This window comes from Canis lupus, chromosome 19, assembly GCF_048164855.1.
Source record: "Canis lupus baileyi chromosome 19, mCanLup2.hap1, whole genome shotgun sequence".
Taxonomy (NCBI): Eukaryota; Metazoa; Chordata; class Mammalia; order Carnivora; family Canidae; genus Canis; species Canis lupus.
The window spans coordinates 9,645,891-9,669,928 of record NC_132856.1 but is presented as its reverse complement, the minus strand read 5'-3'; the positions used below and the strand labels follow the sequence as shown (position 1 = coordinate 9,669,928).

General features: G+C 49.2%; 2 protein-coding genes across 7 annotated transcripts in view; one reads left to right on the top strand and one right to left on the bottom strand.

Moving 5' to 3' along the window:
- The window catches only part of TATDN2 (TatD DNase domain containing 2), a 29,730-nt gene extending 18,983 nt beyond the window's left edge, over positions 1-10,747 (top strand). For 2 of the 5 annotated variants that reach the window (XM_072785149.1, XM_072785151.1), the window contains 5 exons: positions 262-1,140; positions 6,399-6,526; positions 8,011-8,194; positions 8,611-8,778; positions 8,955-10,747. In XM_072785149.1, coding sequence (XP_072641250.1) covers positions 262-1,140; positions 6,399-6,526; positions 8,011-8,194; positions 8,611-8,751 — 1,332 coding nt within the window. In that variant the 3' untranslated portion in view covers positions 8,752-8,778; positions 8,955-10,747. Of the gene's footprint in view, positions 1-261; positions 1,141-6,398; positions 6,527-8,010; positions 8,195-8,388; positions 8,487-8,610; positions 8,779-8,954 lie in introns of all 5 variants that reach the window. The other 3 variants (XR_012011573.1, XR_012011572.1, XM_072785150.1) reach the window with 3 other exon arrangements.
- A 4,479-nt stretch (positions 10,748-15,226) lies between these two features.
- Positions 15,227-19,816, bottom strand: GHRL (ghrelin and obestatin prepropeptide). Of its 2 annotated transcripts, none has more exons than XM_072785157.1 (4): positions 19,658-19,816; positions 19,328-19,444; positions 16,155-16,263; positions 15,227-15,377 (listed from the first exon to the last, which is right to left on the bottom strand). In XM_072785157.1, the coding sequence occupies exons 1-4, from the start codon at positions 19,763-19,765 to the stop codon at positions 15,358-15,360; spliced, it is 354 nt and encodes a 117-aa protein (XP_072641258.1). In that variant the 5' UTR covers positions 19,766-19,816; the 3' UTR covers positions 15,227-15,357. The 2 variants fall into 2 exon arrangements, with proteins under 2 accessions (XP_072641258.1, XP_072641259.1); XM_072785158.1 differs by having other exon boundaries at positions 19,328-19,441; positions 19,658-19,810.
- Between the last annotated feature and the right edge of the window lie 4,222 nt (positions 19,817-24,038).

Below are 24,038 nucleotides of genomic sequence, written 5' to 3'. Positions count from 1 at the left end.
ACAGGGATGATCTTAATATTCTAAGACTTTGGTCACAAGGTTATTCCCTGAACCCAATACGACTACTTATAGCTATAACCTGGCTCACGTTCTAGAAATTATAAGAAGATCAGGCAATAAAGTAAGCTAATGAGCCAAAGCAAAAAAAGCCTTCACCATGGCCAGAAAAAACAAGGCAGTTTATGTTCTGGTGATGACTGAGTATGAAAGGCCTTCTTCACACAGAAGGGCTCACCCATTGTTTGTTTTCTTTTTTTGCAGCCTAAAGAAAGGGAGGTGGTTATAGAGCACACCTCTTCAGGAAGTGACTGGTCTGACGTGGATGAGGTCTCCACAGTCAGATTCTCTCAGGAGGAGCCCAGCTCGCTGAAACTCTCCACAGTTCCAGAGCCTTCTGCCTTCCCCACTGACTATGTCATGTACCCGGCTCATTTGTACAGTAGTCCATGGTGTGACTATGCCAGTTATTGGACCAGCAGCCCCAAGCCTTCTGGTTATCCCTCCATGGGCAGCAGCAGCGACCCACTGCAGGCAGGGAGGAGCAGCCGGGGCCTCCTGAGTGATTATTCCCCTAACTCTAGAGTGAGCTCCCAGAACACCTCTAGAGACCAGGATGTGACAGAGGAAGGCAGATCCCAGAACACTCGTTCATTTCGTTTCTCCAGAAGCTCAGAAGAAGAGGTGAAGGAAAAAAGAGCACTCCAGGAGGAGGCGGTACCTCGCTCCTGTGGAGGACTTGCATCTAGCTCCCTGCCAAGGAACCATCGGGAGTCAGGCCTCGAGGAGGGTTTCATTGATACCCACTGTCACTTGGACATGCTGTATTCCAAGTTGTCTTTCAAAGGGTCCTTTACCAAGTTCAGAAAAATTTATAGCAGCTCCTTCCCGAAGGAATTTCAGGGCTGCATCTCTGACTTCTGTGATCCTCGGACACTGACAGATTGCCTGTGGGAGGAGCTGTTGAAAGAGGATCTGGTCTGGGGGGCCTTTGGCTGTCATCCTCATTTTGCACGTTACTACAGTGAGAGTCAAGAAAGAAATCTTTTGCAAGCACTAAGGCACCCCAAGGCTGTGGCATTTGGGGAAATGGGCTTGGATTACTCGTATAAGTGCACTACGCCTGTCCCAGAACAGCACAAGGTAATGAGGCTATCCTTAGTTTGCTCACAGTTTTAATTCCCCTGTCAGTTGTTGAAACCAAACAGTTCGGATCTGGAGAATTTAGAACCCTTAAAAACATAATTGCTCTTGTCCAGACCATCAAGATGTCACTTGTCAAATGCATCACCAATGATTTCTTTACTCTTTATTATGTAGGAGAGGGGTATAGTACTCTGTGACATCTTACGACTAATGATATGTACGGCAAGACATTTGTTTACCTTCCTTCTTGAGAAGCAACCAATTTTATGTCTGTTTAAACTATATTTTTATTCTGGTTTTATTTTTATTTTTTTCCTAAATATTTTGTTTATTCATGAGAGATAGAGAGATAGGCAGAGACACAGGCAGAGGGAGAAGCAGGCTCCATGCAGGGAGCCCGATGTGGGACTCGATCCTGGGACTCCAGGATCACGCCCTGGGCCAAAGGCAGGCGCCAAACAGCTGAGCCACCCAGGGATCCCCTATCCTGGTTTTATTTTTTATTTAAAAAAATTTTTTTTTAAATTTTTATATATTTATGATAGTCACACAGAGAGAGAGAGAGAGGTAGAGACATAGGCAGAGGGAGAAGCAGGCTCCATGCACTGGGAGCCCGACGTGGGATTCGATCCCGGATCTCCAGGATTGCGCCTTGGGCCAAAGGCAGGCGCTAAACCGCTGCGCCACCCAGGGATCCCCCTATCCTGGTTTTAAAGTTAAATGTGCCCTTGGCAGAATATTCGGGAAATAACAAAAATATGTAAAGAAGAAAATTTCCCATCCCAACAGCAATGGCCACTACTACCATTTTACTATGTATTTTTTGAGCATGGACATTTGACAGAGGAAGGGTGGTTCCAGCATTTTGGTGGAAGTTTCTGATTTGGGAAGGAGCACTACAAGGAGAAAGACCCTCCCACCTTGTCACTGCTTGCACTGCCAGGTTGCCTGTGTTGTAGAATTTGTGTGCAGTCTTCCTGCTGATGCCTGGTAGGCTGGGTCTGTGTGCCAATGAGCTCCAGGCTTTGAGCCGGTGTGTGAATGCCAGCCTGGACAGAATTTAGCAAGCTGGCTTCCCTTGATGCTGTTCCCAGGCCATCTGGGTCAACCTCTGGTCTACACAGATGCTGTGCTCCATTGCTACTGACATCTCTGGTTTAACAGATCTTTGTGAATTAAGGGAGGGAATCTTCTAGAGTCAAAGGTTTCTTCTTAATTTTCCCTTGACCAAAGAGAAAATTCAGAAAAGGTGTCATACACTTCTGACAAAGCAGAAGGCTCCAGACCTTGACACACCTTTAGGTGATAGAGATTCCAATTTGAATACAGTTGTCCATGGCCACCAGTAGGTGTGCAAATCAATTTACATAAGAAACAGTTTCAGATGTTCAGATGCTTTGGAAGGATCTCTTTAAGATGAGTTTTCTAGAACCCGTTAAGGTTACTAAATTTGGAACAGGATGATTTTTTGACTTGATCTCCTTCCAGACAGGTAGGTGGGATTTTATTTGTGTGAATGTTTTCAGTTTTTTACTTTATCTAATGAGTCTCTGATGTAAATAGTGTTTCTGTTCAGAATTAGGTTTGTGTTATACATTCCCACAAGCTCTTGCCTGTCCAGAGTTCCTTTTCACCACTAATACTTGGAAGCCTTCAGTTTCTGGCTAGTGTGAGGCGGTCTTTTATTAGAAGTGAATGGAAAAATAGCTAAATTTGAAGACCTAGTAAAAAACAGATATTTAAGAAAGTGAGAAAAATATTTAATTAAATATTTAGCTTTCCTGGTTTGTTTCTCTGGCTCAAGGCAGGTGTAGTATGGAAAGAAGGCCCATTGAGAAATGTATGCAGTGAGGCCCCTGGAAGGAGGAAGAGGAGGCTTGTATTTAATTGTATACGTGGTATTTATGGAATGCCTGCTGTGTGCCAGGAAATGTGCTAAGTATTGGACAGTAATTTCTTTTATTAAATTATTATGGTATCACATCTGTATAGAGGCACATAGAGCATGCCATGCAATAGATCGAACTGGAAGTTAAAGCATAGGGTGATAAAATCTCTTGAGTATCCTCTGGCTTGATGAGATATAGGATTCAGGAAAGGAAAATGGGGATTCAGAGAAAAGAAACTGCTGGCAGCGGGAGGGCAGAACTGCATGTAGAGGAGGGGAAGATAAAATATTTCTGTAGACTGGGCAGCCCGGGTGGCTCAGCGGTTTAGCGCCGCCTTCAGCCCAGGGTGTGATCGAGGAGACCCAGGATCGAGTCCCGTGTTGGGTTCCCTGCATGGAGCCTGCTTCTCCCTCTGCCTGTGTCTCTGTGTCGCTCATGAATAAATAAATAAATAAAATCTTAAAAAAAAATTCTGTAGAATACTAAAGCGTCGCAAGCTGGACTGAGGAAGTGAATGCCACATTCTTGATGTAAATATATGCTTTGGCACCAGGACGAGAAGTGGTAGTACCTAGCACCTGTACTAGTTGGACATCTGCACCGAGTTGAATTTGCTTAAAAGCTGAGTGGTTGACAAGTTCTTGATTTGTCCCTGTTCTTGATACACTATCTGGTAAAGGGAAGAAGAAAAGCTGATGGAAGAACCGTATCTGGCTAAGCAATAGGGTGCCAGTGCTGGCTCATTACTAGAGAGCACTTGGTTTCTGTTACCTAATATTTTCTGGAAGGATTGGAAAACAGAAAAGCCAAATAATTGGGGAAAAATCAATAGTTACCTTGCTACTCAGAGCAACCCACTGATAACTTTTTCCTTGCTTATCTGTGTGTTCATAGATTTAACTCTTTAACTTCCCATTTGACTCCTCAGAATTGGTCCTGAATAGTTCGGGTAGGAGTTGCACACATCATCCAATACGATTGTCAGAATCTCTTGCTATCTGGTGTTCAAGAGCCAGGGAGAATGGACTAGCCTTTCCTATCTGGGCTGGCTGACCCAATTGCCTTTTGTTGGGTTTGACTGAAATTCATTATTGGGATAATGAGTGCAAGAGTTGCCAGGTCACCCCCAGGAGAGACTGACTAGCTCAGGATTCCCTGGAAATAATAGATCTGTGGGGAACCTGAGCTCATGCAGGCAGAAACAGCATAATTTTTTTTTTTTAATTTTTATTTATTTATGATAGTCACACAGAGAGAGAGAGAGAGAGGCACAGACATAGGCAGAGGGAGAAGCAGGCTCCATGCACCGGGAGCCCGACGTGGGATTCGATCCCGGGTCTCCAAGATCGCGCCCCGGGCCAAAGGCAGGCGATAAACCGCTGCGCCACCCAGGGATCCCAGAAACAGCGTAATTATGCTGGGTAGATAACGTACTCATACTTCATTCCCCACTGTTCTGTGTCAGCTGGGTTCCCAGTGAGGACAGATGTTCTGGATAGCTCCGCCCAGCCATAGGGTCCTGCCCTCTATCAAGTCTTCTTCCGCCTTCACATTTTTGAAATTTGGATGTTTTATAAAATGCTGTATTTTAAAGTCCTTGACCTCAACTTCTAGGATTCCAAGGTACAAATGGCAGCATGTCTTAGAGGACCTGTCTTAGAGGATCAAGTAAATGTGTGTTGCTGTGTGTCCATGCTTCTTAAAAATAAGTTAGGAAAGAAACAAAATAGTTTTGAATGTTTTTTTCTGCTTTCGAAAAGGTTCTTATTTCATATATATTTTGAAAAAAATAGGCTTTTTAACAGTCGTGTTATATTCTACCCTAAGGCTGTAGTTTACCCTTAAGAAAAGTTTTTTAGAAGCAGAAATTAAGCCTTGGAATTAGAATCTCCTGTCTCTGTTGGGATCTGCAGAGGGCAGATGTACTAACTAGGGAGGGGATCTAGCTTGCTGTAGATACTGGAACTAGAAGTGTCTACCAAGCATTCTAAGATTTCAGTGTCTATGGTCACTTTCCTTTTGTTGAAAACACAGGTTAAACAAGAATGACGTCAGAATTGGTATTGGCTTAGTGTTGGCTCTTTGGAGAAGAGGTAGCACAGGTGTTAGGCTTGAAAATGTCATTCTCAAGTGAATGTCACAGGACTCAAAGTACCAGCAGTATTTTATTTGATGTTAATGCAAACATGGATTATATTCCACAGTTGAAAACTACTCATGAAAACATGAAGTTTAAGATGAGTCATTCATTTATAATGAATTAATGCTTGTGTTCTTCTAAAACTGAACTTGTTAAAGAAAAACTAGCCCCCCCTTTTTTTCTCTTTTTTAAAGATTTTATTTATTTATTCATGAGAGACACAGAGAGAGAGGCAGAGACACAGGCAGAGGGAGAAGCAGGCTTCTCACAGGGAGACCAATGCGGACTCGATCCCAGGACCTGGGATCACGCCCTGACCCAAAGGCGGATGCTCAACCACAGCCATCCAGGTGTCCTGAGCAACCCAGGCATCCCACCTTAGTCCCTGTTTTCATTTAAATTATTAACAGTATGTGTTTTTTACTAGTGATTTAAAAGTGGCTAGAGCTGTTGTTTTAAGAAAAAAAGGGGAGACTGGCTGGCTTAGTCAGTAGAGGATGCAACTCTTGATCTTAGGATTGTGAGTTCGAGTCCCATGTAGGGTGTAGAGATTACTTAAAACCATAAAAAAAAAAAGGAAGGCAGTATATCAGTAAGTGTTCACACCTAGAGGATATTTGATTTTGGTTAGTAAAGGAAGTTGTAGAAAATATGTAATCTCCATCCTTTCAACTATTCAAGCATCTTCTGAGACCCAGGTATTGTGCAAGTGTGTGTGTGTTTATGTATGTATGTATGTATGTATGTGCAACTCTTTGGAAAGCATGTGGAAGGTGATTGATTACCTCTCGGCAATAGTAGGAGTAGAGGTGGGGACAGTGAGGGGTAGCACATGTAACTTGTACTTTACGTTCCCTAGCCCTGCCCTGCCCCTAAAGCCCTACAGAGGCATGGCATGGTGTTGCCATGTGGGGCCCCTGGGTTCATACTGGAATTGTGGTGCTACAGCTTACCAGCTGCAAATTATTTGACCTTCTTGGAGCCGCCTCCTCTCTGCATGGTGGGCTATCAGCAGTAACCTACCTGGGGGTGCTTGTGAGGATCACCTGTTAATACACCTAAAGTACTCTGAGCAGTACCTTTAATAAGCACCCAGGAAGTGTGGGCTATTATAATACATTGTACAGTCTGCAGAAGTGCGGGTGCCCATTGGCATGGGTGTCCTGGTGGTGTAACAGACTGCTGAAGTGGCTCTGACCCATAGGTGTCCCTTTGCCTTCTCCCAGGTGTTCGAGAGACAGCTACAGCTGGCTGTGTCTCTGAAGAAGCCCTTGGTGATCCACTGCCGAGAAGCTGACGAAGATTTGCTGAACATCATGAAAAAATTTGTGCCCTCAGACTACAAGATCCATAGGTTAGAAGGCTGGAGCTTCAATGGGCAAATGAAACGAACACTTCTTTCTGTGTAGGACATTAGTTGGAAAAAAAGAACTCAGTGAGAAGATGATAGTATTCTTTGTGATGTATCTTTTCTGAAGATTGTTAGGTTGAACCATATGAAATTTCTGATTCTGACCATTTTTTTACTTACAAAATGGCAATTTCATATGGTTTAAGCAAATGTCCTAAATCACCAGTGAGCAAGAAGGGGACTTTTGTGACGCTTATACCTGGTGGCAGGCTAAAATGAAGTCTGAGCCCTCAGAAATGAGGACTCTTGATCTGGGGAGAGGCCACTGTGCTGTCCAGTAATTTGGCACACAGGTAACATTTCAGGGCATCTATGAAGAAATTCTTTCCATTTTTGATTTTGAAAATTCATTTTCCCCCCTTTAAAATTCAGTAGGTATTTAATTGTAATTGTATCTAGGGGCTCGAGTTCATTGTGGTAAACTCTTGATCTACCATGTACCTGTCTTGGGTGTTGGCTCAGGGCCCTGGGAGCAGCTGTGGGAGGCAGACGAATCCTCTGGTGACTTCTGCAGAGCACAGGGCTGAGGTGGGCATAAGATGCTGTGGGAGCCAGGAGACGGGCCTTTAGCTTTGCTAGAGAGGGGCCAGGAGGTAATGTGTGGGCTGACTCTTTCAAGATGGGTGAGATGGGTTAACTGAAGAAACAGAGTCTAGAATAGCCACACCAGGTGTTGACAGGCAGCAGCAGGCAGTAGATTATCAGGCCAGACTACTGCCTTTCAGGTGCCCAACCAGAGAGAGCAACTGCTGTGACTGTGGTCGCACACATCAGAGAGGAGGTGCAATCCCTTGGCTCTTCAGGGTGGGTTGGTTGGTTTCTAATGGCTCTGTTTTGGGATGGCTTTGAAGGAAATCCAGTGGGAGGCAGGTGAACCAAGGCTAAGATGGCTCAATGAAGTGTTGTGGCTGGAGGAAGCCCTGAATTTTCAGATTGGTTAACAATATGTAGTATACATACTGTGTCCCTGAATAGTTACCATTCAGAGAAGATTCACCTGTAGTCCCACTCCCTAATATCTTCCCTTTTTTTTTCCTTCCAGTTCACTTGACTGGATAAACATGATTTTTACTTATTGTAATTGTGATCTTGGAGGGGCCACAGGCTTTCATTCTGCTTCTCTTGTGTTATAAGCATACCCTGTCCCTATATTGTTGTATATTCCCTGAAGGGTCACTTGAAGTGGCTATGTAGGATTTGGGACTCTGATGGGTTGATTGCAGAGCTTCAGGAACCAAGAGTCGCTTTGGGTCTTACTGTGTTGGAACCAGCTCTTGTCTGGTTACTGTGAAATCCTCCCTTGGAGGCAGTCTTTGGGTTTCTGGGAATTTGTTCACAGAAGATCATTGAAAGGGGAATTGGGGGCTGCTGCATAGGGCGCTGTGAGAGAGGGACCTGACCTGGAAACCCTGCCCTCCCCCCACCAGGCACTGCTTCACCGGCAGCTACCCAGTCATCGAGCCCCTGCTGAAGCACTTCCCCAACATGTCTGTGGGCTTCACTGCAGTCTTGACTTACTCCTCGGCCTGGGAGGCCCGGGAAGCTCTGAAGCAGATCCCGCTGGAGAGAATCATTGTGGAAACGGATGCTCCCTACTTCCTGCCCCGACAGGTAGGTGTGTCATCAGGCTGGGTTGAGGTGGGGGTGGAGGGGAGGGGGCCGGTCACCTTTGCAAGGTTGGCAGGGCCAGAGCCCCAGTGACATCCAGGTCTCACCCTTGGCTGTGTAGATGTCTCCTTGTTGTGGCTCTGCAGAACCAAAAGTCTAGGGGGCTGAGAAGCTGAAGGGTAACCACTCTCTTCCAGGCAGTGCAAAGCCCTACCCTGTAGAGGGTAGTCCAAGGAAGCGTGGGACCCTGCTCACCCAGAGCCCCCCATGACTAGGACTCTCCCTGCACCTGCAGGTAAAGGGGTCTCTACAGGGCAGCCCCAAAGAGGTCCTTGCTGGGGAAGGGCCAGGGAGGGGGATCCATGTGATGGCTGTGCACAGAAGGCACAGTGATGTTCTGAATGCTTGATGTCTTCCAGGTTCCCAAAAGCCTCTGCCAATATGCTCACCCAGGCCTGGCCTTGCATACAGTTCGAGAGATTGCGAGGGTCAAAGATCAGCCTCTCTCCCACACCTTGGCCACCCTGCGTGAGAACACCAGCCGCCTCTACAATCTTTAAGCAGAGAGGGTACGTCAGGAGAAAAAGGTCAGACTATAAAAGGTCATAAAAATCACACTATATGTTTTTTAAAAATTGGGACAAAAATAGGTCTCTGCATTTTCTTACCATACAAAATGTGAACATCCAGTGAGCACTAAACCCAATCTATCCTGAGTGAACTTAGTTTGGGACCTTCTTGCTTTTCTCTCCCCCACCTCCAGGACGACCAGTGGCCTGACGGAAGATGGGTCCCAGGTCAAGGATGTGTCTGGAGAGCCCAGTGGAATGGAGGAAAGAGGACAGGATATTTGCCTTGAAGTCCCATCAGAAGTCTTTACTTGGGGCTGGTGGGAGGGGTGGGGTGCAGTGGAGCGGGATGCCAGTGAGTTTCCCTCCAGGTCAGTGGAGAAGGAGGAGGCCGAGAGGAGGGCACAGTGTGTCTGCCAATCCCGACCCCTGTGCTCTGCAGTCTGCTGTTTTGAGCATTCTTCACACACGCCTTCCTCCTCGTCTGAGTATGTGTTGGTGTGTAACTCGGCTCCTGGTGGTTCTCAGTTCTAAAAATGAACTCCCAGGCAGGACATCTCTGGGGGACATTGGCTGGACTCCCTGTCTCGGAGACTTATGGTCCCGCCACCTCGAAGTTGTCCCCCTCCCTTCCTGGGTTAAGTCTCCAGTTTGGCTGCTGGCCTCACTGGTTCCACTACCTCCAGTATGGAGGGGCTGGGGGACTCTCATTTTCCAGGGGACGTCCTGGTCACTGGAGATTGAGCCAGACTGGGGGACTCAAGGAAGAGAAGCCGGAGAAGTTGTTTCTGTTTACCGGTGCCCGCAGGGCTGCAGCTCACTTGTGTTAAACTGCTAAGGGTCCAGTCTGCAGCAGATGCGACCTCTGAGTCCACCATTGGGGGTCTCAGCTGCCCGTTGCTCTATTTTGGCTCCATTCTCCTGGAACATTGGACCAAGAATACTTCTGCTTCACCCCATGTAACATCCCCTTGTGTGCCCCACCCAGGTTGAGCGATAAACCAGTTTAATTCTTCAAAACTCTGCTGGGGCCACGCAGCCCTGGCCTTCTGCCTATGCAGAGCAAGCAGGCCTGGAGTCTGCTCTCCAGTCCCCTCCCAGGGCTCTCCTCGGCCTTTGCGTCGTCTGGTCCTTTCTCTGTTGGAAGTGAGTTTCTTGGGTCATCAGGGTCTAAGCTCTGTTCTGTTCCCTGCTGGTATATCTGTTATAGGCCCTGGAGGGTTATAATGGTTAGGGGTTAAGTGTGAGGACACTCTGCACTTTGTCCAAAAGGATCCTTTACCCCAATCTCCCACTGTGAGACAGGACACCCTGAGTCCCCCTGTTTCTTGGAGGCCAGAAGCTTAAACTGATTTCTCCAGGTGTTTTCGGAAGGTGCATTTGAGCCTTTTAAGTGCAAAGGGAATGGACTCAACACTTCTATCCATATTTCTGTCTTGTACCCACGTCACTGGCCTGGAAAGCAGGCCTTGATTCAGTCAACCCTCCGTGGATCAGCTGTGTGTTGTCTGTGCCTCCTGTTTGCCCACGGGGAATCGGGCTTGTTCTCCTGCCTGGTGGAATTGGAGGACTCAGCATTTCAGAGTGCTTTATTGTCACCCAGATGAACTGCAGTCTGTCCATTCACTTCACCACGAGCCCCATAAGTCATTACAGCCCATGCTGGCAACGGACTGGCCCTGTGCCGGAGGGTTCAGGGTGAGGACTGAATGGGTGTTCCCAATCCTGTGCGGCCTCCCGGCCAATGGTAAAGCACAAGGTGCTACATACTTTCACCTCTAGGATTTAAGATGGCCATTTCTGCGTGTCACACAGTGAAACACGACCTGTGTGGGCACAAAAGCCGGTGGGCATTGTTTTTGATTTGATTTTTGGCTGGCTGATGTGATCGTGTGTGCTGTGCTGCCGGAATGCCTCTGTATCTGCCCCCACCCCATGCCCCTTTTGGCCATCTCTTTCTGAAAATAAAGTGATTGGTCTTCAGCCAGCTCCTGTGCTTTTTCCCTGTTTGGTTAGATTTCTCAGAGTGAGGGCAACCATTATGTTGTTGGCCAGCCCTGTAGCCTGAGAATCCAAAAGTCTGGAGAAATTCTCAAGTACATGTGTGTGTTTCTGCAAAATGAAACTGGAAATAGGAATATGTGGTACCTTCTTAGCACTTCTGCTGCCCTTGAGCATTAACTCATTTTACTGTCTGGGAACCCGGATGTATTGGCCGCTTCTCCGAGAAGTAAGTACTTAGATCTTTTCTTTCCAGAGCACTGTGGTGGGGAAAAGGGAGCATACAAGGGTGGTGATGAATCTGTGGTACCAGGACGGGGACAGGGGGGTGCCTTCAGACCGTGAGCTCCTCTGATGTCTCTGGGAAAACTTTGGGGGCCAGTTGCGTGTCACTACTTGGAGTCAGTGCTCTCATTTCATACTAAGGTATTACTGAACACAAGTGCACAGGGCTGAAAGTAGCCCTGTGATAAGGAAGGCTGTGTTCCAAGAAGGATAAATCCAAAACCAGTGTTGATGCCTCACCAAGACACCATCACTGATGGTGTATTTGCAGCACAATCCTGTCACTACCGTCTTCTCCTTCCCAGGTGAACACACAGTTGACTGCATCTGCTCGGTGATGGGCTTAATTTGTGGCTAGAAATCTGCAGCCCTTGGCTTTTCCAGTGCTTCTTTTTCTCTGTTAAGTTTGGCGCTAGTTACAAATCGTTTAGGGTCAGCACTTTGATGTCTGTGTCACTCAGTCATGTAAGATAAGGTAGAGGGCCGCTGACGGTGGGGAGCGTGTTCACATTAAGAAGCAAGCTAGGTGTGGGTCTCCACTGTTCGGTTTGTTTACACACTGATCACAGGCACTTCTGAGCACAAACCTCTAAGTGTATAAGTTAAATATGAATGCCACTGTACTATGTACCAGGTATGTTATGAAACACCAGAATTTTCTTCTCCAGCAAATACCTCACTCCCCCCCGGAGTAACTACACCCTATTTCAGATAAACTTAAGTTAGTGGGGCATCATCAAATGTTGCTTGGAGGTGTAGATTTAAGAAAGCTGACATTGGGGGTTGGGCGGTGCCTGGGTGGCTCGTTGATTAAGTGTCGGAATCTTGATCTCAGCTCAGGTCTTGATCTCAAGGTCATGAGTTCAAGCCCCACATTAGGCTCCACACTGGGCAAGGAACCTACTTTAAAAAGGGGGGAGGAGGGGATCCCTGGGTGGCGCAGCGGTTTGGCGCCTACCTTTGGCCCAGGGCGCGATCCTGGAGACCCCGGATCGGATCCCACATCGGGCTCCCGGTGCATGGAGTGTGCTTCTCCCTCTGCCTGTGTCTCTGCCTCTCTCTCTCTGTGTGACTATCATAAATAAATTTAAAAAAAATTTAAAAAAGGAGGAAGACACCTGGGTGGGTCAGTTAAGTGTCTGCCTTCAGCTTAGGTCATGATCTCGGGGTCCTGGGGTCAAGCCCTCTATGGGGCTCCTTGCTCAGTGGGGAGTCTGCTTCTCCCTTTCCCTCTGCCCCTACCTACCCACTGCTTGTTCTCTCTCTTAAATTAATAAAATCTAAAAAAAACAACAAAAAAACAGACGATCCCAAACTAACACAGGACCATGTTTGAAATGCTATATTTTTTCAAGTATTTCCTTTGCTAAATTTTATTTCTATCAGTCACTCCACTCCAGGTTGACCCAGTGTATTATGAAGGAAAATGAAAAACAATAAAAGGCCCTTAAATCAGGGTAAGGGAAGCAGTGGCTGAGAGGCACCAACCCAAGTACTCTAGTTCTGATAGGAGTCAGCAACATGATTGCTGTGTGACTTTGGAAAGTTACTTAAATTTCCCTAACTTCACTTTTCTCTCAAGTGGGCTTGTGAAAGTTGACTGAAATTACATTGATTGCATATAAGTATGTAGGACAATGCCTGGTGCACAGCAGTACAGTAAACTTTGGTGGTTAGAATAATCGAGTGCCTCATATGTGCCTGGTATCCATGTAGGGGATCCTATGTTCAGCTTTGACAGTAGGCCAGGGGGGTAGGTGTTTTACCTGTGAGGAGCCTGAGAAATTCAGTGTCTTGGTCTGGATCATACATCTGGAATTCAAATTTGGGTCTGAGTCTGAAGCTCCTAGCTTTCCATCATCTCCTGCTCCCCAGCGCAGGTGAGAGTATCTGGTCCAGAGTGGGTGCTCAGCATCTATTTCTTACATGAATGACCTAGGCAAGTGGGAGAGAATACTTGTGAGTCTTGAGAGAGGGGTCGGTCCTTGTGTTTGTTGGGGGAAGTGTCAGGTGACCAGCATTCCTCATGGCCTGGCACCCATCTTGCCCTGAGTCCAATCCGTGCCTGCTTCTTCACTGAGTCACAGGCTGGATCACTTTGTATGTGGGCCTTGGACCCTCCTCTGGCTATTGAGAAGAGAGCTGTGGGCTTGCATAGTGATGAGCAGAATTACACTCCTACTAAGCGATAGAGCTGGGATGTGGCTAAGCTCCAGGACAGCTTGCTGGTCTGGTCATCTGGAGGTTGAGGGAGGTCATTTCCCTCCACTTCTGCCTTTCTGCCTCTTCTTTCCCCCCACTTAATTCACCTATTCTCCAGTATCTTAAATTCCTTTTTTTTTTTTTTCTTTTGTTTAAGCCGAACAGGCAGCCTGACCAGGAGCTTGAGCTCAGGACCCCGGGATCACGACCCTAGCCTAAGCTTAACTGACTGAGCCACCTGGGTGTTGTCCTTCCAGTACCTTAACTTCTTTAAATGGTTAACATCTTTCAATCTTACTAAGGCTTAGCGGTAGATGCTTTCAGAAGCAAGAACTTGGTGAGTGAAGTCCCTGGGTAGTCATGGTCAGTGTCTGTAGACATCTGAGGGATGCAAGTATGTGTGTGTGGTAGGTACAAAGGTTGGGTATGCTGTTGACAGCAAGGCTGAGGCTGGAGAAATGCGGGAAGATAAGTGAGAGTAATGTCTTCTCAGTTTCATTGAGAGTGTCGTGTCACCTGGCCAGGTCTGAATTTTCTAAGTTTTAAATGGGAATTGACACCTGTTCCATTCCAGGCGGGTAATCTGGCGCTGCTGTGTGCTGTGCTGCCTGAATTGAGTAGGATCCAGGTGCATCTCAGCCACTTTAAGCCATTTATTAGTCTGAGGATCTTGTTGAAATGCAGATCCTGATATGGTAGGGCCAGGGTGGGGCCCAAGAGTCTGCATTTCATTCTTTTTTAAAATATTTTTAAAAATATTTATTTGAGGGAGAGAGCAGTGCATGAATGTGTACATATGTGGGGAGGAGCAGAGGTGGAAAGAGAATCCTGAAGCAGACTCCCTGCTGAGTGTGGAGCCCTACATGGGGCTCAATCTCACCACCCCTTCACCACCACCTGAGCCGAAACCAAGAGTCAGCTGCTTAACCAACTGAGCCACCCAGGCACCCCAAGATTCTGCATTTCTAAGAGATTCTCTGAGGATGGTGGGTTCCATGGTCCACATGATGTTCCTTGCTGAGGACTGACCGTTGGGTTTCGGTGTGCCTGCCAAGTCAGTGGTTAATACCAGTAGGGCTGTGTCTTGACTGCCAGGTGACCAGAATTTTACTCGAGAAGATACGTGGCTCTTGTAGCCCTCTGATAGAGGTTTTTCCAGAGTGTGCATGTTACCCTAACTCTGCTGAGGATGGGTCTACCGTAACTCTTTAACAGGTATCCATGTGTCTCAATTGGGAGTGCTTATATTTGGAGCTTCCTTAATCTTTTTTATTTTCTTCTCCTTAGTGATTCACCCATCATCTGTCATCAGTTCTTAGCAGTTCACACATTTGTGCTAAAGTGTAACTTACTAATAACTGACCTTCCTCCCAGGAAGGCTGGTATCTTTAGTGGATTAAGCTGTGGAACATAGGACCCGGGCTCAATGCATCTGTGAGCTGGAGTTGGCTATCTTTAGGGACGCCTGCCTGGTATCGATAAGTAACCAGGGCAGTGCCTAGCCTTGTGCACAGACAGTTGCTTTGCCATGTCTTTTCAGTAGTGGACAAGGAGGAAGGAGAAGTCGTTATTTCAGCCCTGTCTAGCAGTGGCCGGCAGCCATCTGAAGCACCCAGCTTACGTATAACTTGAAACTCAGGTTTTGGCCCTCCCACTGTCCTGTTGTGATGGTGGTCAGCTCAGCAGATGGTGACTCTGGTGATGTGACCTGAAGTTTCTTGGTCCACGGTCCTTGCCAATTGTTACTAAGCTCTCATTGTAACTTCACTGTGCTCAGGAAGCTGTGATATTTATAAGAGCTGTCTATCTGCTTCCTCTCCCTTCCATCCCCACCCCCTTCTTTCATGCATATTTGCCTACCTTACTACATATCCTCCTTTTATCTTTCCATTGACCACACATTTTTAAATTTTTTTCTTCAATCAAATGTGAAATTTTCATCTTTGGTGAAATAATTTTTTTCTTTGAACATTCAGCATATGGTTTGAATGTTTATTCACCTCTTCAACTAGTACCACTCAGAACTGGGAGTAGCTGCAGAAACAGTGTAAAAGTCAGGTGAGTGCTTCTAGGGTGGGGGGAGAACAGGCAGGCCCATCTTGTGGATGATCACTCGTCTGCCAGGGCCTCTGAAAAGCAAGAGGTCACGTCAAAATTCAGTGTCCACCGTCCTGCCGGTGCCATCAGAGATGGCTTTTCTTCCACAATGGTGATGTCAGAGGTGGTGTGTTGTAATGGGGGTGGGGGAAAGGGTTAGGTATTGACCTCAGAGTGTGGAATGTGTGACTTGTTCTTGCCACCTAAAAACTGAGTCTTGTTTTCCTTATCTGCACTGCCTTGTGAGTGCCATGCTCCTGCCTACCTCATGTGGTCAGTGGGGGTTGAGACTTGATGCCATGTTAGGGAAGTGCTTGGCCAGTGGTAGTGTGCCTCCAAAGGCAGGTGTTTGCCCCCATGATCAGAAGCTAATTGGGTGGTTTCTGTTTTACAAGCCAAGAAGAGCTTTGCAACAAAACCTAGAAACCTTTGCTTAATTCTCATGAGGGCACTAATTCCTTTCATTTGTAAAGTTATACAGTAGCAGTACTTAACATCAAATAATTTTATGCTCTCACAGTGAGTGTTAGCTCCATTTTATGGTTAGGAAATTGGGGTTCCAGAGGTAGTTAATGTGCTAGTTCTTGGAACATAGTGTCTTCTTGGAATTCAGAGACTGCTCACCCCTCGTCCCAGCCACTCACAAATCCCAGCCCAGGCTGCTCTCCGGCAGACATTGGGGAAAGTAATTAGAAGCTTTTTGAGAGGCAGGGATAGGGGAATAAAACTTCTCTTGTGTCACACATAGGTTGGGCTCACAATTGGGACTCCAAGGAAACTGAAATGACCTGAGTGGGGCAAGGACTTACCGTTGGTGTCTTCCCAAAGAACCTCTTGAAGAAACTTCCCGAGTGCCTGGCCATGCTGGTGGTACTGAGGCCCTGACAGCTTGATTCCAACATCAAAGGGGGCATTGAACTAGGAGGAGGGGCAAGGAAGACCCCAGAGGTGTCAGAGGTCACACCCTGCCATCCCACCCCAAACACATGGCACTCCCAGCCCTCCCGAAGCAGGCCCTGGGCTCTCAGGATCTCCTCACAGGGGCGGGGAAGGAGGAGGGCCTGTGGCTCAGCAGCCACCACAGGGGTACAGCTCAGCCAGGTGACTCTGCCTTCGTAGGTCCGTTCTTACTGCCCCTGCCATCTCGAGGAAACTAGCTTGCAGTCTTGTCTTCCTCTAATGAGGTTGCTCAAAGAAGCTGTGGGTTACTCCCACTCCCCCTTGTGATTTTGGAAGACATAAGGTTGAGTCACCAGTGGTAGGATTTCAGGCTCTGGTAGGGAGACTGGGGGGACAGTGGGTTTCCCCGGTGTCCTAGCACTAGCCTGGGCAGTGGTCTCTGCCTGTCTACTGCCCTCACCTCCTCTCCTGGCTCTTCCTCCTGTCCTGAGCACAGGCCTTTCCTTGTTCCATGGAAGGTCAGACAAGCTGACCTTTCCCTGGAGAGATGCTCTGAGCCAAGTGCTTGCTTCTCTCTGTGCCTCTGTGTCTTCCCTTCTACAGGGACAGCACCCCATTTTTCCCTCCTTTCTCAGCACCCTTGGAGATGATTTATTGGAGCTCAGAGTTTTGGGAGAAGGGGAAAGAGCTCTCTTTGCAGCCACATCATGGTTTCCGCCCCTGGAGGGCAGACTATTGTTCTGTTCTAGTAGCTGCCTTGGTACCTGGTACCTGCATGCCAGTCACTTGCGAAGTCTAAGTAAGTCACTGAAGGGATCTGGTGTTGGGAGGGAGCCTTCTGTCATTGGTCCTTCTTCCCCCTGCTCCCCCAACAGGAGGCCTGGAGGGGTCGAGGACTTGCCTGAGGCTGCAGGGGTGGGGTGGTGGCCTGGGAACCGCTTCTGGCTTCCAGTCATGGGCTGCAGTGACACCTAGCTTGGAGCTTCTCTGTCCTCCAGGCCTGGCCAAGGCCTTGCCTCCACGATGGGGATAGTCCTCTGGGCCTCCCTGCCCCAGTTTCTCTCCCATTTCACATGTGAGCAAATGTGCTCCAAGAGGTTATGAAGAAAACAAGTAGCTCCTTGTTCCCTTTAAATATTTCCCTTCTTCCTTGTCTCCACGGGGAGGGCGGAGGGAGTGGGGAATTACTCGCTTGTGATTTTAGGGAACTCCATCCATTGGCTCCCTCCTATTAGCAAGTACTCATTTTTCTTCCACCCTGTGGCTGAGGGGGGTTGGTCAGATGGCCTGAGCAGACTTCTTGGGAACCATGTGAGCACTGATCAGGGCCAGGTGCTCCTGGCTGGCCCGGCACCTGGAACCTGGACTGTTGAGAAGCAGCCCAGCCACGCCTGGGTGGGGTATGCTTCTGGGGACTTGGAAAGGCCTGATACGGGGTGGAGGGGTGGGGAAGGGGTAGAACGTGGTCTCAGAAGTCTTCCAGCTCTGAAAGTGGATTGCAGTAGCAACACATCTGGAGGAAGGTGGGGGGCCCTGAGGTGAGAAAGGTGGAACTCCAGGAGGGGCTGAGAGAGTGTGTGCTGAGCCCCACAGCCAGGGTGTGGGCCTCCCCACCTCTGGTGGCCCCGGTGCCTCCCGGACATATCAGACTTCGGGTTCTAGTTGAGGTGTGGGCTAACTCTTCCAAGGCCAGCCTTCATGGGGACTGGAAGCTTCTGGTTGTCCCAGCCCTGCCTTGAGTCCTCAAGCCGCAGAGACCCCTTCCCTGTCTGGGTGTGGGGGAGAGCCAGCCCAGCCTGGGTGAGTGGGAGTGCCGCCTGGGTCTCACCAGGAAATTCCCCAGTTTTAGTTTGAGGATTTGCAGGAGTCAGTGGGAATGTGATGGGTTGGAGATCTCACATGTGGCTTGGAGGAAGCACCTGAGAACACCCCTAGGTTCCAGGAAGGGTCAGAGGGATCGTTGGTAGGGAGTTCATCCTGATGGAAGAAGCTGGTGGGGAGGGAGGGAGCGAGGGAGGCCAAGGCAGGCCGCACTGCAGCTTCTCAGGCCAGGGGTGACCAGGGAGGGAGGGGTGCCCCAGGCCACAGTGCACGCTCTGTTTGCCAGGCTGGTGAGGGGAAGGGGGCTAGGAGATGGAGGTGGCCCTGCCCTCGGCTCCCACCCCTGCCACACGCAGGCTGTGGCACCTCAGGAACACGAGTTCATCTGTCTGAACTTCTGTCCCTTGCCTATGAAACGAGGGCAGTAGTATCTGACCTTACCTCACAGGTGGTCGTGGAGATTGAACGGCATATAATGAGGGTAAGACAGTTTGTAAATGAAATCTCCATCAGTAGGCAGGAGCAGCACCAAGATCGCCACGGTTCAGTACTGCCCCGGGGTGGAGAATTCTGGTGTCACTGCAGGGAGGCAGCTGTCGCCACCTGAGTGCTTATAAGGGCCATTCCCTGAACCACAGCTGGCTTCCTGGGAAGGTTGCAGGGATAACCCCTATATAATCCCTTTACTCCCTCTCTGTCCTAATCTCCCCCTCTATTTTCAGACTTCCTCTTGGCCCGTGCAAGATTTGCTGGAGCCGAGACAGCCCGATTGGTCCTGTCTCATCTCCGGATGGGGCATGGTGCTTGGCCGCTGGCTGCGGGCTAGCAGTAGCTGGCCTGCGTGGGGCCGTGTGGGTGCGCTCCAGCCCCGGGCAGGGTCGGACAGGCCCCTGGGCCAAGCAGACCCTTTGCTGTGGGGAAACCTCTTCAGGCTGTGACCAGCTGATTCTTCCTGTGTGTCTCTTCCTTGTGTGTCTCTTGGCACCATGTTTGCTGGCCCTCTTTTGAAATCCTCTGGTGTGGACCTGCACCCCTCCTGTTCCCTGCTCATGGCTCCTTGTCCTGTCCCGTTCTGTTGTAGCAAAATGACTTATCTTAGACATTTGCCTCTTGATGGGAAAAGACCTGGTGGAGTCCAGTTCGGAGTCAACCTTTTTGCGTACTATTTTACATTTCTTTCGTAAGTGGATCCCTGTTCACAGCCTGCCCTCCTCCACCCTCAAACCCTCCACTGCCACAAAAGCATAAATCTGGAACCAACCCGGATTTCCAGCTCATCCTCTGCCTCTTCCACTTGACTTGTGTCTTCTGGGCCAAGGGAGCCTTCTAGGGCTCGGGGCTGCAGTTTGGCCGGCGGCTTCTTGGACTCCTTTCTCTGCTGGAAAGAGGTACTATCTTAGGGCCCTAAGCCCCCTTATACTTCCAGAAGCAGAGGGAGGTGTGAGCCTACAGTCAGACCCAGAGTCGTCCTTAGTGCTCTTGGAGAAAGCCCAGAGAATTTGAGCCAAGGTCACACAGCTGGCTGCCCCATGGCAAGGCTGGAGCCAGATACCCTAATCCAAACGTGGGGCTTTGTGGGGAGATGGTTTACCTGTAGTTTCTGGTGTTCGGGACTTAGGAAGCTGGAGCCCGCCATGGCCAGGTCCACCCAGAGCACACTGAAGAGCAGCAGGCTGCACATGGTCCCCAGGGAGGGCATGGTGTCAGATGCGCCTGTAGGAGAAGAGGGTCTGCAGGCAGTGTGCCCTCCCCTCCCTGTCCCCCAGACCCCTCTCGGGTATGAGCCCAGCACACAGGGTGAGGGGACTTGGACCTGGGACGTCACTGTTGAGTAGAAGAGCTCTTCCCACCCCTGCTGGCGGGGCTCCCTCTGCCCACCGCCCCCTCTTCCCAGGCTGTTTGGCAGTGGGACTCCCCATATTTGTCCCAGGCCCCAAGGAGCTTGTGCCATTTCTTAAGGAAGGATCATGATGCTGAAGGAGCAGGGTCTTCAGGGTTTATGGGGTTGTGGGGGTGCTCCAGCTGTGTCTGAGCAGCCAGGCTGCCCCATGTTGTGCAGCCACCCCTTTGTTCAGATGGGCCTGTGGATGGCCAGCAGTCAGAGGAAGCTAAACCCATGAACCCACATATGGAGAGTAGAGAGAGCACGCCTACCTGGGATTCCTGGTGGAGGTGGTGCCCAGTGGCTGGCTGGTCTTTATGTAGGAAGCCCTGTGTTTGTTTTACACTAGCAGCTCCGTCCTAACTCCTCGTGCCTGCTTTACATTCCTTGGGCACTAAAAATGGGTATGTGCTCTGGGTGGAAGTCAACAACAGAGGTCAGAAACCCTGAGACATTGCTGGGTTGGCTTGGCTGTGCACCCACTGCAGCTGTCCCCAAGTGGGCTCACCCCTGATTCAAGTGGGGTGAGGGGAGTGCCTCGGGGCCTAGGCCAGCTTTGCTACTCTCTGCTGCTCTGCTTCCCACCTCCTCCTGAAATTCCCTTCCTTCTAGGACAGAATGAAATGATGGTCACTAGATTTTTCAGAGCTTTTCGAGCTTTGACATGCTGTTCTCTGTGACTGATGTTGCTCTGGCTCCCACAAACCTCTGGAGCTCATGGGGGGCCTGGCTTCTGTTCCCATGCTTCCACGACCAGGGCAAGCCCGTGATACAGATGAGGAGTATGCTGGGAGGAGTGGCAGCACCGGCTCTGACGGTGGCTTTGCCTGTCATTTCTTCCAGGTGGTGCATGATGAGTTGGCTTGCCTCCCTTCCCTGTGGCCAGGTTCCAGGAGGGAAGAGCCTGGCCCTGGCGGCAGAGGAGCTGCGGCCCAGTCCTGGTGCAGGTGACTGCTCCTCAGTTGATGCGCCCCAGGCAGACCACCAGTAATCCTCCTTGTGCCAGGGCCACTCTTGAGTGGCTTTGAGGATGACCTGAGGTGATGGGTGTGAAAACCCTTTATAACCCCTGAGGTGTCATGTACACGACCGCCCCTGGTGTTCTGGGCCTACAGGGCTTGCAGGCGTATGCCAAGGTCATGTGTTCTCAGATGGAGAGTTAACTAACATCATGGGGGATTCCTTACCTGCCTGGAGAGCTTCATCTAATTGGATGCCCAGGCAGCGACTCCTAAGGGCTAAGTGAACTGTCTACATCCAGAGATTCTAGCATTTCTAAGGAGGAACTCCCTTGAAGCTGGGGCTGGGAGCTTGGGAGGTTAGGAAGAGCTCCATGAAAGAGGCAGATGGTGGAAATGGAAGGAGGACACCCCTGAAAGCAGAATGGCGTGAGCGAAGGTGAACAGAAGGCGTGGGAGTAGAACATTTGGGGCAATGACAAGAAAACTGGCTGCCTTGGATGAGGGTGTCAGTGGAGGAGGTTATTAGGAAAGGCCTAGAAGGCAGATCAGGGTCAGGTTATGCCCAGCCTTGAAGGCTGCTAGCCCAAGGAGTTTGGGCTTTATCTGCAGGAGGGAGGACCCTGAAAGTTCTCAGACAGAGGAGTGACACAACTGTAGATTACAAGAGTCGGTAAGACGTTGAAGAGGTGGGAGGCTGAACCTTGATTTCACTGGAAGGAACCCTGAACGCGAGAAAGGCCCCACTTTCCTCAAAGCCACAGAGCCTTCAGTGGCGGTGCCAGCTTTGGGGTGCCAGCTTCCCGGTCCCTGGCTGCTAGGTTGCGGTACCTTCCCCCTAGACCGTCCTGACCGCACAGCAAACGTGCTATTCCAAGAAAGTCCATCTGCACTGAGTGGGGTGTGATTGGGCCGGGGAGCTAGTTAGGATTTGAGCACTAGACAGCTGACTGTCAAATGACCGGCCCCCTGGGTTGGGGGCCCTTGTAGAGAAGGTGGAAGGTGGGGGATTAAGTACCCTCTGATGGAAAGCATCTCGCCTCCCTTAGCCCCAGCAGAATGCATGTGTGTCACCGGAGGTCTTTACCCTTCTTGGCCACCTCAGCTTAGACCTCTTAGCTTGAGGGTGTGGAGAAATAGGGAGTCCTCAGAGAAGCTTGCAGCTTTTTCAGAGCCCTTCCTCCCAAAGCACAACAAAACAACCCCCACCCCCCCAAACCCAACTATGGTGACCAGGCACCTGCTGAGGCTTGAAGCCTTCACTTGATCCCAACCCTGAATGCAGGAGCTGCCATGTTGATCTTAGATAAGGCCGCTGGCCAGCAAACACCCCTGCTCGCTCTGTTATCTTTGGGGAACAGAGAGGCGGCCTGGGTGTTGGAAAGGACCCTAACCGCATACCACTGAGTCGAGGCTGGTTGCTGGAGGAAGGAACATCTGATGGATGCCAGAATCGTTGAGGAAGGAGCCGGGTGGCACCCAGAACTTTCCTCACTGCCCACTCACAGTTGTGGGAGCAGGGGCAGGCATGGTGTGGGGAACGTGTGCACGTCAGAATCCAGAGCAGCTTGGGGGAAGACGGTGTGACTCGGGCAAAGGACTGACTTTCCCCAGGCTCCTGTTCCTCTTTATTCCTTTTTTTTTTTTTAATTTTTTAAATTTATTTATGATAGGCACACAGTGAGAGAGAGAGAATGAGAGAGAGAGAGAGGCAGAGACACAGGCAGAGGGAGAAGCAGGCTCCATGCACCGGGAGCCCGACGTGGGAATCGATCCCGGGTCTCCAGGATCCGCGCCCTGGGCCAAAGGCAGGCGCCAAACCGCTGCGCCACCCAGGGATCCCTCTTTATTCCTTTCAAGTGTGGAAAATACCAAGGCTGGTTTGGCACCTCCCTGTCCTGTGTCTTTCTCAGAACTTAGCGGGTGCTTGGTGCACAGGCTTCCTCTGGATGGCTTGCTGGTTGGTGATTTCCTTCCCACTGTGGGGCCTTAAGAATGGATGAGAAGTACTGGTCATCTCTGAATTAATTGCTGGATGTAAATGGTGTCTGAGAACAAATTATGTTTTGTATCTTTTCCATTATACTTTCATTTCTACTGACAGTTAGTTGTCAAGCTGTTTCATCAGTTTGGCCAGCCCTGTCTGAATGAGGCAGATTGGGATTGTAGAAAGAGATTTTTTTTTTCTTTTTTGGTGGGTGTTCTTTTTTGTCCTGGCTTCTATAACCTTTGGATTGGCACTGTTCAATAGAAATATGTCAGCCTCAAGGAGCCTCATAAATAATTTTAAATTTCCTAGGAGTCACATTAAAAAACATAAAGTCAGGTGAAATCAATTTGAATACTTTATTTAACATATCCATAATATACGTTTGACATGTAATCAGTACAAAAATGACTGAGATAGTAGACACTAGTTTTCTTTTTACTAAATCTTTATTTTTAATTTTTTAAAAGATTTTATTTATTCATTCATGAGAGACACACACACAGAGAGAGAGAGAGAGGCAGAGACACAGGCAGAGGGAGAAGCAGGTGCCATGCGGGGAGCCTGACGTGGGACTTGATCCCCGGTCTCCAGGATCACGACCTGGGCTGAAGGTGGCGCTAAACCGCTGAGCCCCCCAGGCTGCCCTATTTTTAAATTTTTTTAAAAGATTTATTTTTTTATTCATGGGAGACACACAGAAAGAGAGAGAGAGGCAGAGAAGCAGGCTCCATGCAGGAAGCCTGATGTGGGACTCAATCCTGGGATCACACCCTGAGCCGAAGGCAGACGCTCAACTACTGAGCCACCCAGGCGTCCCATTCTTTTTACTTAATCTTTGAAATTTAGGGCACCTTAAGTTTTCTAGCAGATTTCAGGTCACACTAGCCACACACATGCTTAGTAGCTCCATGTGGCTGGTGACTACCGCACTGGACAGCACAGTTCTAGATAATCACTAGTGTCATTTTTTGACTCGTGCAACCTTAGCCTGTCTTCCTATCTCTCCAACAGTTTCTGCTCTCAGCCTAAAAATATGCCTTGGTCTCTAAATCTGGAAAGGTCTATTTGGCACCGGTCCCCCTTCCCCTCACCCTATATAACCTCTAGGCATAACTTTTTTCCCTTTCCTTGTATGCTCTTC